Source organism: Pseudopipra pipra, chromosome 9 (genome assembly GCF_036250125.1).
Source record: "Pseudopipra pipra isolate bDixPip1 chromosome 9, bDixPip1.hap1, whole genome shotgun sequence".
Lineage (NCBI taxonomy): Eukaryota > Metazoa > Chordata > Aves > Passeriformes > Pipridae > Pseudopipra > Pseudopipra pipra.
In genome coordinates, this window is record NC_087557.1 from 28,115,162 (window position 1) to 28,130,866 (window position 15,705).

The 15,705-nt window shown below is 45.2% G+C and overlaps 1 protein-coding gene across 18 annotated transcripts in view; it reads right to left on the reverse strand.

Annotated features, from left to right (window-relative positions):
* PTPRF (protein tyrosine phosphatase receptor type F) overlaps positions 1 to 15,705 on the reverse strand; it is a 375,667-nt gene that overhangs the window by 101,340 nt on the left and 258,622 nt on the right. For all 18 annotated transcript variants that reach the window (XM_064665453.1, XM_064665471.1, XM_064665465.1 and 15 more), the window contains one exon: positions 5,780 to 5,968. In XM_064665453.1, coding sequence (XP_064521523.1) covers positions 5,780 to 5,968 — 189 coding nt within the window. The remainder of the gene's footprint in view (positions 1 to 5,779; positions 5,969 to 15,705) is intronic.

Below are 15,705 nucleotides of genomic sequence, written 5' to 3' on the forward strand. Positions count from 1 at the left end.
CAGAACAGTTATACCCAGAGATACTTGCATGAAATAGCACAGCCGTGGAAAACAGGGTTATTTCTCTTTGCCTGTTTGGAAAGTTTGCCAAGTGATTCTTTTTGTTCTCTTTGGTCTAGGGCCTTCCCCCTCTGGGGTATTGTGTGTCCCCTGCCCCATCCCTTCCACAATTTTCAGAGTTAAGAAAAGCATCCCACAGTGTGTCACTTCCCCTGGGAACAGTGCAATGACTTTGAGCACAAGCCCAAGGGGCAGAAAACAGGACTTCCTTGTCTCTCATCTGGCTGAAATAGGGTTTGTTGCTCTGTCCTAAAACAGAAAAGTATTGCAGCAAGTCTTTAAATCTACTCCCTGTAGAGGCCAAACACTTTCTCTAATATGCAATTGTCTACACAGAGCTCTAGAAGCAACTGCACACTTGAAGCAGATTTCCTAAAATGTTAAGTGTGGCCAGCTCATTTTTTCATGTGTTGAATCCCCATCTTCCTGGCTTCCAAATGTAAGCCAACCCCTGTGGGAGCAACACAGACGCTTGCTGTATTTAGTAGCACAGTGTTTGTTCAGTGTCTCTCTCACCTTCACAAAGTTAAGACATTCCCTCTTCACACAGAGGACATCATTACAGAGAGTGTACAAGGCCTTTCTGTTGGACCCCAAATTTCCTCATCCAGAAGGAATGTCCTTCCTATCACATGACAATTCATCTCTGGTTTTTGACCTTTCAGGGTGTCCCTCAGAGGTACAAAATCACAGCACAGAGGCCACAGAGTGCCAACATAAGAGAGTCCATAAGTGATGCAGGTGTCATCACTCAAATGGTTACTGAGGCCAACTTGTGCCCTGTGACCACCAGGCTGCTTTATGCAAAGGGCACCCCAAGATCAAACTTCAAACCCAATTCCTTCTGTTTGAAATGTCTGAAACACTCATTATGAAGTTTATTTCACCTTCATGATAACAGACACAGAGTAACACCCCATACATTCACCTCAGACAGGAATGAGCACTGAGCCTGACATCCTCTGTGTACTGGAAGCACAGTCAGGCACCCAAAGCAAGGCAAAACATAAGATGATACACAGGAAAACCCCACAAGGTTATTTGCATCAGTATTTCCCAGTGTGGAGAAGTTGAAGAAGGGACTTCACTCTGATGACAAACTTACCACAGACTTACCGACATACCACTTCCTTACAGGAACCTAAACCACCGAAAAATCACTCCAACATCAACAGAGAAACCAAAGCTCTTACTGGCTGCAGCTGAGCACCAGGGGCAGTGCAACACTGAATCCCAGAGAACTCTGACAGTGCTTTCAGCTACTTCCTAATGTAGAAGTGAAAGCACTACAGGAAACACTGCCTATTGCCACAGGGAGTCTGAATGGATCCCATAACTGCTGTGTGCACCTCATGTAGCAAGACCCAGGTCTGCAGTACTGGTTCTTCCAGGACACAAAACTTCATCTGTCAGCTGGTTGGCCACAATATTGCTTCAACCCCTCACTTAGTCGGTCCTTTCTGAGAGAGCATCCATCCTTGTGTGGGTTCCCTGATCCTTTTGGATAATACTACCCAAACCTCCCTCCTTTGGGCTGTCCTTACACACCTTGTCCCAAGTCGATGCCCATCTGGTGTCTGGACTCAAGGCTGTTCCTTGCCAGGAGATGACCACATTCTGCTGGGTACTGACTGCTGAGTATCACCAAGGAAGAAGGACATGGATGCCACAGCCCCTTCACAGGGACAGGGCACCACCTCTTTCTGCACGTTTGTTCTGTGTATGTTGGGTATCCCTTCCGTTTCCAAATAAGTAGTGCTTCTACTTGATAGGATCAAGACTAAAATGAAAACACTTGCTGGTAACTCTGGAAGCAGAAATGCAGCAAGACGACTGGCTCTCACTGCTTCTTTGTTACAGGCACCTCCACTTTTCCAGAGAGTGACTGAAGTCATCTGCAGAATACTCTCCTTGCAGTTAATTGCCTGAAAGCCACACTAGGGTCTAGGGCACGGTTCCTTAACTCAGTTAATTGATGGTGATTAAAGGAGAATGATACTTTTTGTAACACCAAGTTCTTTATTAAATGAAAGACAATGCTTCCTGAATTGTTGGTGTTTCCTTACATGGCAAAGGTATCTGTATGTTAACATTCAGAATAGTTACTCTAATCTGACATTTTGTTCATAAGTTTTCTGAAGAGCAAGGTGGAAGAGCAGTTCTTCAGCTATGAAACTCACTGAACACATTCAAGAGCTCTGAGAGTATGAATTCCATCTGAGTTGCTTTGAAGTCCACAGGAGCTTGTGATCCAAGAATCTTCACAGAGGAACTGTGAAGCACCAGCACATCTGATCTATATCGGGAGAGTTTCCACCACATCATTATCTAATTTTAAAACATGGTTAGAGGTGCAGCACTGACCCTTGCTGCCAGAACTCATGTGTGTATCACCTGCAATACTACAATGTCTCAACAGTTATAAAATCAGTTCAGCCAAACAGGTTTTGAATGTGTTAGCATGCTGGGAGGTTTCCCAGCCCAGGGCTGGCCTTAGATCCTGTGTCAGGGACTGAGAAGCAGGGAGTGAAGCTATGCACCCTCAGGGAGAACAGGGAGTTGTCCTGAGTCATTGCACTTGCAGAAAAGCAACCCCTCCACAAGAGGTGGGAAGTATCAGCAAGATGAACAAGGGAGAATTTGGCTACGACCAGCACGAGTCAGAAACTTTGCTTTTGACTTGATCTGTGATAATGGAGATGAGACCCTGTATTTATTTGTGCTCCCATCTCTAGAACTATAAACCCAACATTTACTGGCAAAACTACCCAAAAGCTGGACTTAAAAAAGAATTCAGCTTTACTCAGGAGGAAAGATCTATGTATTGGTGAGAAAGAGTTAAAAAAAGCCCTCTGAATTTAAAGAGTTACGCTGTCAGAAGGTACAATAAAAAATGCATACACGCACATATAGATATAATTAGTAAATGAGGGATGGATTTATAAACTGTGCATTTGCTCCTGACAAAGACACCAATCCTCTGGGGTTAAAAGAGCCTAAGATGATGGCTTGGATGTCTTAAACCACAAATTCTAGTACCTTGACAGATGAACGGAACTCTAAAAACTGATGTTCAGAGCGCCCTTAGGGACATGATTTGACTGCATACAAGTTCAAAGACCTGCCTGCAGCCCCCAAAGCACTGCCAGCCCACATAACTGCAAGTGTCAGAAGAGAGCATCTCTCCCAAGCATGCTGCTTCTTTACCTGTAGCTATTTATTCCATACCAGGAGCCTGAAAAACAAAATCATCCCTCAACCCCCTCTATAAGTCGGACTCTAAAGCTGCTTTGACCTTCATGACCTTTATTTCATACATCTGAATACTAATATATTATGTACTCATTGAAGGTCAGACACTCTATTATATACACAATACTGGGCTCACAATGTGCTGGAGCTATTTTAACTATATTACATCTGTCTAGCTTTTATTGGGTTTTAATTAAATGAAATTAAATGAGCGTATATTTAGATTGAGATAGTATAAACTGACATTCATGCAGATATGCCAGGCTGACTGTAAGATATGATCTTAATGGAGCAGAGACTTTGCAAACTATTAAACTCTTCCATTTAATGAGGTATCTATTTAAACACTCTTTTCTTTGAAAAACAAAAAGACTCTGCCCCACTACGGTGTAGTGCTGGAGAGCTCAATTAGCACCTTGCAGAATGAATCAGAAACTACCCAACCCATCACAGTGCTCACAGAGGGTGACTGCAGTCACGTCAGTGAGTCTCAGGTACTTCAAAGCACAGGCCCTGCTTTATGTCCACTACAAACACGGGAAAAAGCCACAAATGCAAGCAAGGGTTGAACCTCTGGCCCACGAGAAGATGTAAACTTCGTGCTCTTCGCTCATGCCAGGGCGGAGCAAAGCCTTGGTGAATCTTGGCATTGTATCATCAGGTCCCCGAAAACAAAACTTCAAACTCATATTTGGAAGTCTCTTGCACTGAACTGCGGAAACCTCCCCTTACTACATTAGAGAGCTAATCAATTCCTTTTGTGAGTCTGAGGATGTGTGCTGCTCATTGATTTCTAAAAGGTTCCCTTGACACCTCCCTTGGTAATTACTGTGTCTTCAGCAAGCAGCCAGCTCTAGAGTTTGAATCCCAGGTGAAATATTCAATTGAGATGTTGCTCAAGAACAGCGAATAGGAATCAAACCCTGGACCCTGTGACAGGGTTTACTAGTTTGTTTTTAAACTTTCTATCTCGCTAAACTTGCGAAGCAGCTGGTAGAGAGGCAGCCAAGTGCCTGTGAAAAGGAGGCTGGAGAACACATAGTGAGTGCATCAGAGGCTGCCTTGCTGCTCATTTATGGTAATTTCTGATGCTGATTTAGTCAGCTATGAAGTGAAACACACCCATGTGCACTTTCCTATTGCTTCTTCCTAAAGCTTCTCAGAATAATTAACAAGTGTGATATTTTCTTTCAGCACAAACAGATCAAGATTAAACCATGTTGTGGGGGAGATAAGCTAAAGGTCACTGGGAAATTTCATAAGCTATATATGCATTAGTATAATTAGCACTCACTGGTACATCAAGGTGGGATCAGGAGTGTCAGGCTGGGTTCTATTTTTGATGAGAATGATGTCTCATTACCCACTCCCCCAAGTACAAACCTACTTCCTACCATCCAAGCATCGTCAGATGTAAGCAGAGGGCTCCAGCTATGGGGAGGTGTGTCAAGACATTCACCTTGCTAGGAAGAAGATGGTGTTGTCCTGACAGCAGCACTCATAACAAACGACTTTTGAGTGCCCAGAGATACATCGTGGCCAGGCAAGCCAGTCTGTCTCTTATTTGACCAAAGTTGTTCCAGCTCTGTTCCCTTCTGTACTTTCTGTAGAGTACTGGGGGCTTTCCCCCCCCCCCCCAGACTAAAGCTGCTGTGTAGTGGTGCTGTGCATTGTTGTTAAGCAGCCACTCTAATTCATGCTGGGGAGCTCCACTTCATCAGTGAATAAAGCAATGTTTTATTTTCTTTAATTCTCTAATGGGCCTTACAGTCCTGGGAGACTGAACAGTCCAGCAGAAGAACAACAGTTCTTTGCTAAAATGAGTGCATTTTTAGCCACCCACAAGAACTAACTGTATTTCAAAAGGCAGCATTTGGCTTGTCAAACCAAAGAATTTAAAAGAATCGGTATATTTCAAAACGGTGTGCACCTTCCTTTGAAATCTGTAGAAATGCTGCTTTTTGGATTTTTCTTTATTCTTGTGGTGTCCCATAGCAAGGATGCTAATGAGCTCAACAGAAAGCAGAGCACTGTCTTGCAGAGTCTATGTAAGGAGTAAAGTCGCCTATGACCACTGACTGTAAAATCTCAACCAATATCTCATTATCCTGATTCGCACTGTGCTCCTATTACAAATATCTGAGACCCACTGAGTTGGTAGTGAAATGTCTGAGCCTACCAAGGATTTGGGGCAATGTCAACACGGTCTACCGAAGAAGAAATCCAGGTGATGTTCCAAAAGGCATGTCCACTCTAATGTCTCCTTTTAAGAAGCCACGATATCCCGCCAGAGAGGATCAGCTCCAAAAACTGTTTTCACATTGCAAAAGAAACAAGCTCAAAGCACGTTGACATTTGGGTTTAGAATTGCATTTCAGGGGGAAAAAAAAAAATAACAGCAGCACGTAAAGAGAAAAGGGAGGAAGAGCGAGGAGGCTGGGAAGGCTTACTTGCTTTGCCACCTTACCCGAGCGGAGTTGCTTGATCCGTCCATTGCTAGTCGCGGTGTCGACAGGCAGGAAGTCCTTAAACCAGGAGATTTCGGGATCAGGGTTCCCACTGGCAGCACAGAGCATCGTGGCTGTGCGGGCCTTCTCCACCACCTTCAGCTGCGGGCCCATGTCAATGGTTGGGAAGCCAGCTGGGAGGTGGTCTTCTGCAGGAGGAAAAAACACACACACAAGGTTAAAGAGAAACACTGGGGCGTAGCGATGGGATGCAGTTGCAGTGACAGCAGTGCCACGGCACAGCATCTGTGCCTCTGCTGGAAAACAGCAGCCTGACTTCCCTACTGAGAAGGTTATCAAGCCCTCAAAGCACATTAGGCTCTATAATGAGCATTCATTACACCAATAGAAGCTTCCACTAAATTTAACTCCATTTAAATCAATTGCCTTGGGAGAGGTCCATAATTTTCATTGATACGTAAGCTCCATCTATTGTTGTTAATAATTCAGTAAAAGCAGGTATTTGCCTTTTTGTGGGCGGACCGAGTTGAAGATAACAGACAGACACACAGCCAAACAGTTTGAGGCATCTTGAAACACAACAACTAAACAATAAAACCCCTTAAAAAGGTCCAGAGAGGCCCATTTTATCCTTTTTTTTTTTGACTAGGAACATTCTGTCACGCTGGTAGGATAGACTGTAAATCTCTTCCTCATGCCCCCAAATCTGATTCAGAAGGCTTTTAGAAACTAACGAATGTAAAGCTAATGAGCCACACTCTGCTCATGAGCAGCCTGGCCAGAGTGTGCCGTGGCAAGCTCCTGGTGCATTTTCTGGGCTGTAGAGAGCAACAGTGGGTGCACAAGAAATGGCCAGGGCACGCTCTGGCATGTCTTACTGCAATACCTTGAAAAGAAGCACCCCCATAACTGCTAAAACCATCCATATACAGCGGGTAGGAAAACAGTTAATTGGGTTTGCTGCTGCAGAGCACGCTCAGGTAGGCTGGGTGGAATACATTAGGCAGCCTTCACTGATAAGCCAAGGCATGCTCCAACATCGTCATTCAACAGCAGCTGCAGAACTGAGCTCATTTATTCATTCTGTGGCAAGATGTACTGTACTCTGCTAAGCCTGAACTGCAATCAAAAGGACATACTTTCGCAGAAAAAAAGAACTTGAAGAACATTAAGAAGCTTTTAAAGCACCAGAAACTCAATTATTTTCAGTATGTTTCTTTATTTCCCCGTTTTAAGGGAATTTAAGCAAACCTTCTTCTTTGTCAAATCCAACTCTGCAAGGTTCCCAGCTCACTGAAGTGTTTAAACAAACAAGACCTCAGCCTCTTCCCCAGTCCCAGAGGAGTCTGAACTTGCTGCAATCTGATTTTTCTTGCTATCACTGCACATCTGGAACCATACCCCTCACTCCTCACAGGAAGGTACTAGAGATAGGCCACCTCAGGTGCTTCCTTCTACCTGTACTGCCACACCTGCAGCACAACCACAGCCTGTGGCGGCTAATCTTACATATTTCTCCCTAAGACCTCAAGAGAATTTCCAAGACCCTTGACTTGGTTGCAAATCAAGACTCTGTAGCACAAGGCAACATCTGAAAACAAAAAAATGCCAGGGAATATTGTTTAAATGAGAGGGACTATGAAGCATTGAAGGTTTTCTACAGGAAAAAAGGTTCCCAATGTTTATTAAAAGCACAAACTGTATTTTGTGTCCCAGACTGGCCTCCTGAGAAACCTCTCTCATCATGAGCAAACATAAATGGAATTATTTTTTTTCTAAATGAAAGGTACCACGAAAACTAGTTCTTTTAATATTTGCTCTCCATTGATTTTCAAAGACAAAAGGTACATAGAGCTTAACTGGAATGACACCAGCACCAGCATTCAATAGCAAGCAACAGAAGCACTCAATACTGAGCAACCACAATGAATACTCCTACATGGCTGAAAAGAAACAAAAGAAGGGTACACACAGAAGTACAACATGGTATAGACTGAAAAGCAAAGGAAGACACATAGGAAAAGCAGTAAACAATGATAGTCCCCTGGACTGAGGCCAAGTTTGCCTAAAGTGCAGCACCTTGCTATTCAGGGTATTGAAAGCAGATGTTTACTCTGGCAAGGCTGAAACCCTGAAGTGATCTAATCTAATCACCATGATTACCATTGACAATCTCTTCTGGTTTGTACAAGATTTTACAAAGAATGCACACTGAGCTAAGTATCACCCAGTTAACTCCGTCCAAAGTCTGTGTGTGGAGGCTTAGCACACAGCTAAAACCCGACACCAGCATTTGGGCAAGAAATCTCTTCCTGCCTGCAGTGATCCTTGGCCCACAGACATGAGATCGATCAGAGGGTGCTTCACAGTGCCTGATCCACAGGTACACAGTGCCTGCTGCACTGAAGTGACTATTCAATCAAAATTAGCAGTTTGTGATGAGTCACAGACCAGCAGGAATTACACGATCTAACCTTGGCTTCACTGAGTACAACAGAGACTCTGATTACAAACACCCAACAGCAAAGCTACCTCTGCTGAACTAGACCTCTTAGCTCAAGCCTTTTCTGGACTCCGAGGTTACATAAAGTGCTGCTCCCATACCATCCACCCCCTGCAGGTCCAAACCATTAGGGAGCCCAGCTGAGAAAGCTGTGCACTCAACACCTGAACAGAAGGTTACCACCACTTGATGACCTTCAGTACCCAGACCCCACACTGAGCCGGACTCAGACAAGCACACGTAGGCATGCAAGGCTCATGTGATCTTCTCCCTCTTAACACAAGCCCCAAAACTATTGTGGCAAACGGTAATAGAGATATAATGCATCCTTTGGAGTCAGAGACACAGGGGGTTCCCTGGGCTAGCACTGGTACTGGTACAGCACAGTTTTCATGCATGCCTGGAGCTTGAAACCACCAAAACTCCAGCAAGCAGCACTGGCACACCTGCATCTACCACAGCACACTGGTGGCAAGGACTTGCTTGATCCCTTGTCAGTCAAATGTGGAGGCAGCACTGGTGTTTAAGAGCAGCAGTCCAAGCTCGCATCAGTGTGAGATGAGATGCCAGGGGAAATCTGACAGCCGGTCTCTGATGACACCTCAGACACCAGAGTTCACCTCATGTTAGTTCTGGGGTAGTTCAGGGGACGTGCACTGGCACAAGGTCAGCTCATGGGGAGGCCAAGCACCTTCTCCAGAGATGGTCCAAGGGCCTCAGGTGCCTGTGCCATCACGAGATGGGGAACCTCAGCTACTTTAGATCTCCCCTGTACTGTGTGGCTCTGGCAGCCCCCCAAAACCCTCCTGGAAAAGAGTGGCTTTGGAGAAAACCTGAGCTGGTCACACCGCAGAGCACAGCCCAGAACAAGCCCACGCCTGCCCTGCCAGCAACACTCCTGCAGAGATAACGGGGCTCGGCTCCAGCCCGGCGTGGCCCTGCTGACTTCACTGGGAGGGCCAGGGATGTCTCTGTGTTCAAACACTACAGGCGACGTTAGGAGTTCAGAGCTGTTCTTGCCTTGCCTTCCCCTCAGGCAAAAGTCTAATCTAGGTCTAATTATGAGGCTCAGTCATGTCTCCTTTCAGCCCTTGTTAGCTGTACTAACTTGTCTGCACATGGAGCTCTCGTCAGTAAAAGCCAAATCCCTATTCCAGCCAATACCTGGATACTCTTATTCTAGAAAATGAGTTTGTCAGCACTTGGCTTTATTCAAGGAGAGCCAGTAGTGCCTTCAATGCACATTAAAACAGGCTATGAATCTGCTTTTAAGTGCATACCATCCAAACCAGTTTTTCTTTCTTGGTTTCAGGGACTTTCAGAAGGCAGGCACTAGGTTAGAGCGAGCAAAATCTAGGCACAACACGAATTTTTCAGGCACTGAAAGCTCTAATTCCCTTCATGGAATACAGCACCAACGGCTGAAATGACAGAGAGGAAAGCAGGAAAAGAGGAGAGAAGCAGGAGGAAAGGAGAGGGAAACAGCAAGAGAGAAAAAACAAACGAATGGGTTTTTGCAGTTACAAACTGAAGCTTGGAAAATCCACAATCAGGCTGAGGTCTTGCTAGCAGCAGTCACCAAGGAGCCAGGAATGTCCCTCTGGCATCTAGTGTGACAGCACGGGCAGAGGATATCTCCTGCTCACTTGACAGCTCCCTTTGCTAATCTTTCTGAGGTGACAGAAATCTAACCCCTGCTCTCATACAGCTCTTTTGTGCCACACATTTCCCTATCTTTAAGGGAAAAGCTAAGGTAAGAAACCTTTTCCACAGCGCCAAACTGGAGCTGAGACCTCCTTCAGAGCAGCTGCAATTACACGGCTTGATTTCCAGCTCCCCAGAAAACTACCTTTCTTGAGGATGCCGCCGTGGGACACATACCCCTTGGTGTGTCCTTATTTTCTGCAGCTCTCCAAATATCAGGCGATGATAAGGGACACGGAGGCAGTTGCAATTTACGTCTTACAAGAAGCACGGATCAGCCCCAGCATGGAATGGTGTGTGGATAACAGCTGCTTACAAAAAAGGCCTGCAGAGGAGTCTGTGGTGAGCACAGCTGTTGACAGCTGAATCCTGCAGGATTTACCCCCAGGATTTTGCTCAAAACTTGTAATCTCTCACAGAACAGAAAAGTTGCATATCAGGTTCCTACCAGCACACTGTGCAGCACTCACTGCTCTTGCAGCCAAGCAATTGTGTTTTGGGGGTCATATCCTGACATGGCACCTGTAAACCTTCCCCCTAACACTGTGAATTTCCTCTGTGCCAACACAGGAAATGGTATTTTAGAAATGATAGTGCAAACTGTAAACACATTTATAGGAGTTATTTGTCACATTCTTCTTCCTATAAAAGCCAGGCCTGCTTACTATCATGAGTCCAATTGCTCAGACTGCTGAGGGAGAGAAAAAAAATTATACCAAATGTAATTTGGAAATAGCAAAAAGTCGTTTTTCCATGCATTACAGCTACGGTTGTGAGGTTAAATCTCTTACAATCTATCAAACCCACTGCCCCACTGGAAAGGGTGTTCTCAACTCATTTCAAGTGAGATATTTGGCCTTATCCCCACACAGGGCTGGAAACGGCTTATCTGGGCCACTGGCTGCCGCCAGCCCACATCAGCTGAGGAACTTCCAGCCCAACATCCATTTTAGGGTCTTGGAGGGATGATTAAAACACAAAGCTTCTTTGTTTTCAATTCTGCCAGCTATCTGAAATCACTCAGGAGTGTGTGGTGCGAGGGACAAGTCAGGAAATGGATTGAGGGTAAGAGAGATCTCTGATAAATGTGTTTGACTGTGGTCAGCATTGCACAGGAGCAGGATACACAAACCAAAAGCTATTTCACATGTTCCACAGCCACTCGGTGTGGCAGGCTGGAATCTCACCCAGTTCACGTCACCAGGGCTGAACAGATCCTGCTCAGAGGCAGTGGTCTGATGCACTGTAACACAGGAAGCTGCAGGGGTAACCCTTGTCTACTGCCAGACTCATATTTGGTGGATCAATGGAATTACTCTGCAAATTTTACAAGCTTCTAAATCTCCCTCTGAGATGCTGAAACACATTAGCAAACGCAAAATTATCAGTGCAAGGACAACAGCCTGGGCAGTCGGCAATATTAACTAATGAAAAATGCAAGCCAGGAACGTTGCAAGCACACTACAAAGCAGGACATCTGTTTGCTGAATAAACAGCTCTGATTCCTTCAGCACAGGTTACCCAGCATGGCTATTCAATTACTGCAAGACAATCAAAAGCAGTCGAGCAATCCGGCGGCCCAGAAGGACGGCATCGCTTTACACAATAAGCAAACCCTGACATCGTTCTGTCTGCGTTCAACTGAAGCTGCACAATGAGCATTTATTTTATCAGCCATTTTGAGGCGATGCTCTCTTTCCGCATCCTCCTCCTTACAAAAGTCCCCCAAGAGGTGCACCACAAATATTATCCAAATTCACGGTCTCCAAAGGCTGCCCAGTGTTGGGTGGGAGGAGCACGCTGGTGTGTGCTCCCTGCTGGAGCCAACTCTCATGGAGGCTAATGAATACCCCTGTCGACACTGGCACCGCCTTGCAATTGCCCCAGGAAAAGGTGGGGCAGCGAAACCAACCTGTTTCAAAGGCAGCAAACTCTTAATTACTGGTTTAGTAAGTATAAAACAGTTTCAGGCAGGCAGAAAATACAAACATTCATCTATTGATGACAGGGCTTTTAATGACAAATCTGCTGGCTTTGTATGACATCATGCCAACGTGACATGCTGAAGCCGTCTACTGAAAATGGGGAGAAGGGTGCAGATGAATGGGTGGGTGTGGAAACGAGCTCCAGAAGGACTTCTCTGTGTCACAGTGTAACCACATGAATTACTGCACAAGAGCTTACAGTAAACAAAGTATTTGCTATCTCTCAGAAAGATCACAGCAGCAGCAAAACAGTTCACAAAAGCAAGAATCTGAGTCAGTTCAAAACAAAGAAAGTACTGTAAGGAAAATTCAAGAAAATACGAGACTAGACATGGCAGAAGAGGATAAACTGTCAGGCAGATTCCTGCTCCAGGGGCTCACAGCGTGGGAGCTCAGGGGACCTGCTTGTTCTAGAGGTTATGAGTCCAAAAAACACCCGATGGAGACAGGGCTACTCTTCAAGAGTCAGAGGGGCGCTGCTAACATTGTCCTTTCATGGCTGGACAGCAATTATCTCCATTTACAAGCCCTGACACCTTCTCAGTAGTGTAGCTGGTCCTTCCCAAGCACCTGTGCACCTCAGAGGGGAGCAGGATGGCTTTGCAGAGGCGAGTGTTCCTGGGAGTAAGCAAGACAAAGCAGCGCCTCCCAGCTCACTCTGATGAGGAATCAGGCTGTGCTCCTGCCAAGTCCCTGTGCTGCTTCTGTCCATGCTCCTGCAAGCATGGTGACAAGGTAACACACTGTCACTGCAGCAACCTGTCACCTCCCAGGGCTGAGCACCCTGCATCTGCCATGCACTGGCACCCAGTGCTCCCTCCCACCCAGGGGCAGCCTTGGTGCTCCAAGTTCGAGGGGACACTGCATCCCAGTGGGATGAAACAAATTGTTTCTCCCAGTCCTTAGAGATGCTGCTGTCACCCAAACAACTTTCCTACGGGCCTCATGATGCTTCTTGATCTGGCCCAAGGAACTGGTTGGGACAAAAGATGATGCCACAGATGCAGCAAATTAGGAAATTTCCATTAGGAAATACTTCCTCCTTCCCTTTGAGAAGCACTGCAGCATGCCACTACCAAAGCCTTCCAGGATACACCAGACATAGTCACATATCAGCCATAGCTACCTGTGAGCTTCTCACAGGGTAGCTAATCCAGTCTAGATTCAGGCTGGGACACAATACAAAGCCTCAGCTCTACAGGCTCTGGTGAGGCAACAGTTGTCACTCTCCAGCATGGCTGTCCCTTAAGCACAGCCCAAGGGAAGGCATGAGAAAAGACCCTCTAGGGATAAAGTTCCATCCACTACCACGGCCTTGCACTCCTCTGATTCGGGGTCTTCATAAGCACTACAAGATCTGCTGAGGTGACTGAGCCTAGCCACAGCTTCGGTGGGGAACAGGCAATTCCTCTCCTTCACAGATAACCTCGTGCTCGACAGAGGCAACACAAGGGTGACTAACAGCTACTGAAGCTGACTCAGAGCAGGAGTAAGTATTCAGTCATACACCTGACCAAATTAAAGGTATGTAACCCACAACCCACTGTTTCAGTTCTTAGTTTAGGGATCTTCCTAAGTAATAACAACTTCTGCTCTGTATGTGTTAACTGTGGAGTCTGCTACCAACCAAGAGACCTTAACTCATCCTGGAAGAAAACAATTATTTACACCTTTATCAGATTAGATTGCAACAGTCAGAGATGGCATTGATGAAATCCCTACTACCACAACATCCTTCTGTCACCCTGGCTACCACCTCTTCTGGCTCTCCATTCTGGCTTCCTCATACTGACAGTCACATTTGCAGCCTTGGTCCTGAACTCAAGTTTTTCTAAGACTGAGACCGAATATATCTCAAAGAATTAAAAAAGTCAAGAAGGAAGATTATAGTAGAAGCTTATTTGCTCAGGCTAAACAAGCCCTATGCCACAGGGGAAGCCTCTCCAAGCTGATGACACAGCCTCACAGAGTGGCTGGAAGTGTGATACAAAGCCTCAAGATGTGAGGAACACCCCGGACCTTCTGCTCCAAATCCAAGCCCACTGCTCTTCCGAGAGCATAAAGCAACACACAACCCAAAGCCAAGAACACATAAAGACAAACATTTTCCTGAGAGACCAGAGAAACTAGTCACTCATGCTAGTGAAGTACCAAAATGGGCTTAGAGTGCATGGCACTGAAAGTCATTTAAGGGTTCAGGGCACAGCAAAAACTACATCAAGGAATGTCAAAAATGTGGGTGAGGAAGAGCTTACACACAAATAAAAGAGATCATATTTGCAAGATCCCCTGCCTGAGCAAGCATCCCTTTTTTAATCCTTGTTGGGTGAGGAAAAAAAAATTACTTTTTTATTTTCCCCCTCAAAATTACAGCATAATTTCAAGTAGGTAAAAATAGAGTTTTGTGGGTCATATCCAACAGCTGATAAATAAGGCTAGGCTCTTTCAAAAAGTATTACAAAAAAGAGTCATCAGCTGGAAGTATGCATTGAAAGAACTCACAAAAGTTCTTCAAACATATGAATTCAGAAGGGTTTTGCAGCCAGCTATTAAGACTCCATAGTAAAGGAACAACAAAAGACGACCCTGCTGTGCTTTCAGGCAGGACTGTGTCATTTGTTGGTACCAGCTGTCGAGTATAACTGCCTCTAGAACTGTTTTCAAACCATTGCTGCTTTTTAATATTTTATACAGGAAATACGACATAATTATTCCTACTGCACGTTTCCTTGTGACAGAATATGTAAACACGCTCCCACTAAAACACACCCAAAACTTCAATCTTTTCAAGGAAAAGCATGGAAACAGCTCTTACTTGTATTCCAAGTCATTTATTAATCCACTGCATTTTTCATACTACCTGCACTGATGTGAGGTGTTATTAGCATAGAGATTTTCATTTTTAAGATGTGCAATCAATAATGCATTACCATATGCCATTAAATCCAACGTGTGGTTAAATTAATGGAGCATTTGACTTTTGATCCATGTATGTTTGGTTGCAGCTCAGTGCAGGAAAAAGTGCATGAGAACGGAGTTAATCTGACAGCAGAGCTCTCCCACGCTTTCTAACATCGAGTTTCAGATTAAAGTGAAGCATTCCTGTTGCCACTCAGCTGGAATACTAAATCTGTTCATTTCCACTTCACAGGCCAGAATGCAAGATTTTCGGTCATTTAACTCCTGCTGAAAGGGGTAGATTGTGCTAAAATCTGATTTCTGCTTAGCTTCTGCAGCCTGTCTGCATCACTGTCAATCCAGTGGCTTCTCCTTCTGTGGGGAACATTGCAGCCTGTCAAAGCATCACTGGCCAGCAAGTTTCAAGCAAAAACTTTGATGAGGGACACGAAAAGGTTGCATGTTTTAATAAAATACTCTAATGAAAAAGCCTTCCCTCCCCCCACCCCAGCAATTGTTCCAATATGGAAAAGAAAAAGCACTGCCTTTCCTTGCATCTAAACTACTGAAAAAGGAAGGTATTAATACAAAATGGATGAGCAGTGACTACTGACTTTCTAAGGAGAGAAACACCTCTCTCTTATCTTTCAGCCTTCTCAAAATACCCAAAGGAAAACCCTTGAGGTACCAGGTGACTGGAAGTTGGCTAACAATGAGGAGATTGAGGGCACCCTCAGTCAGGTTGCAGACCACACCAAGGTGGGCAGGAGTGTTAATCTGCTGGAGGGCAGGAAGGCTCTGCAGAGGGATCTGGACAGGCTGGATTGCCGGGCCA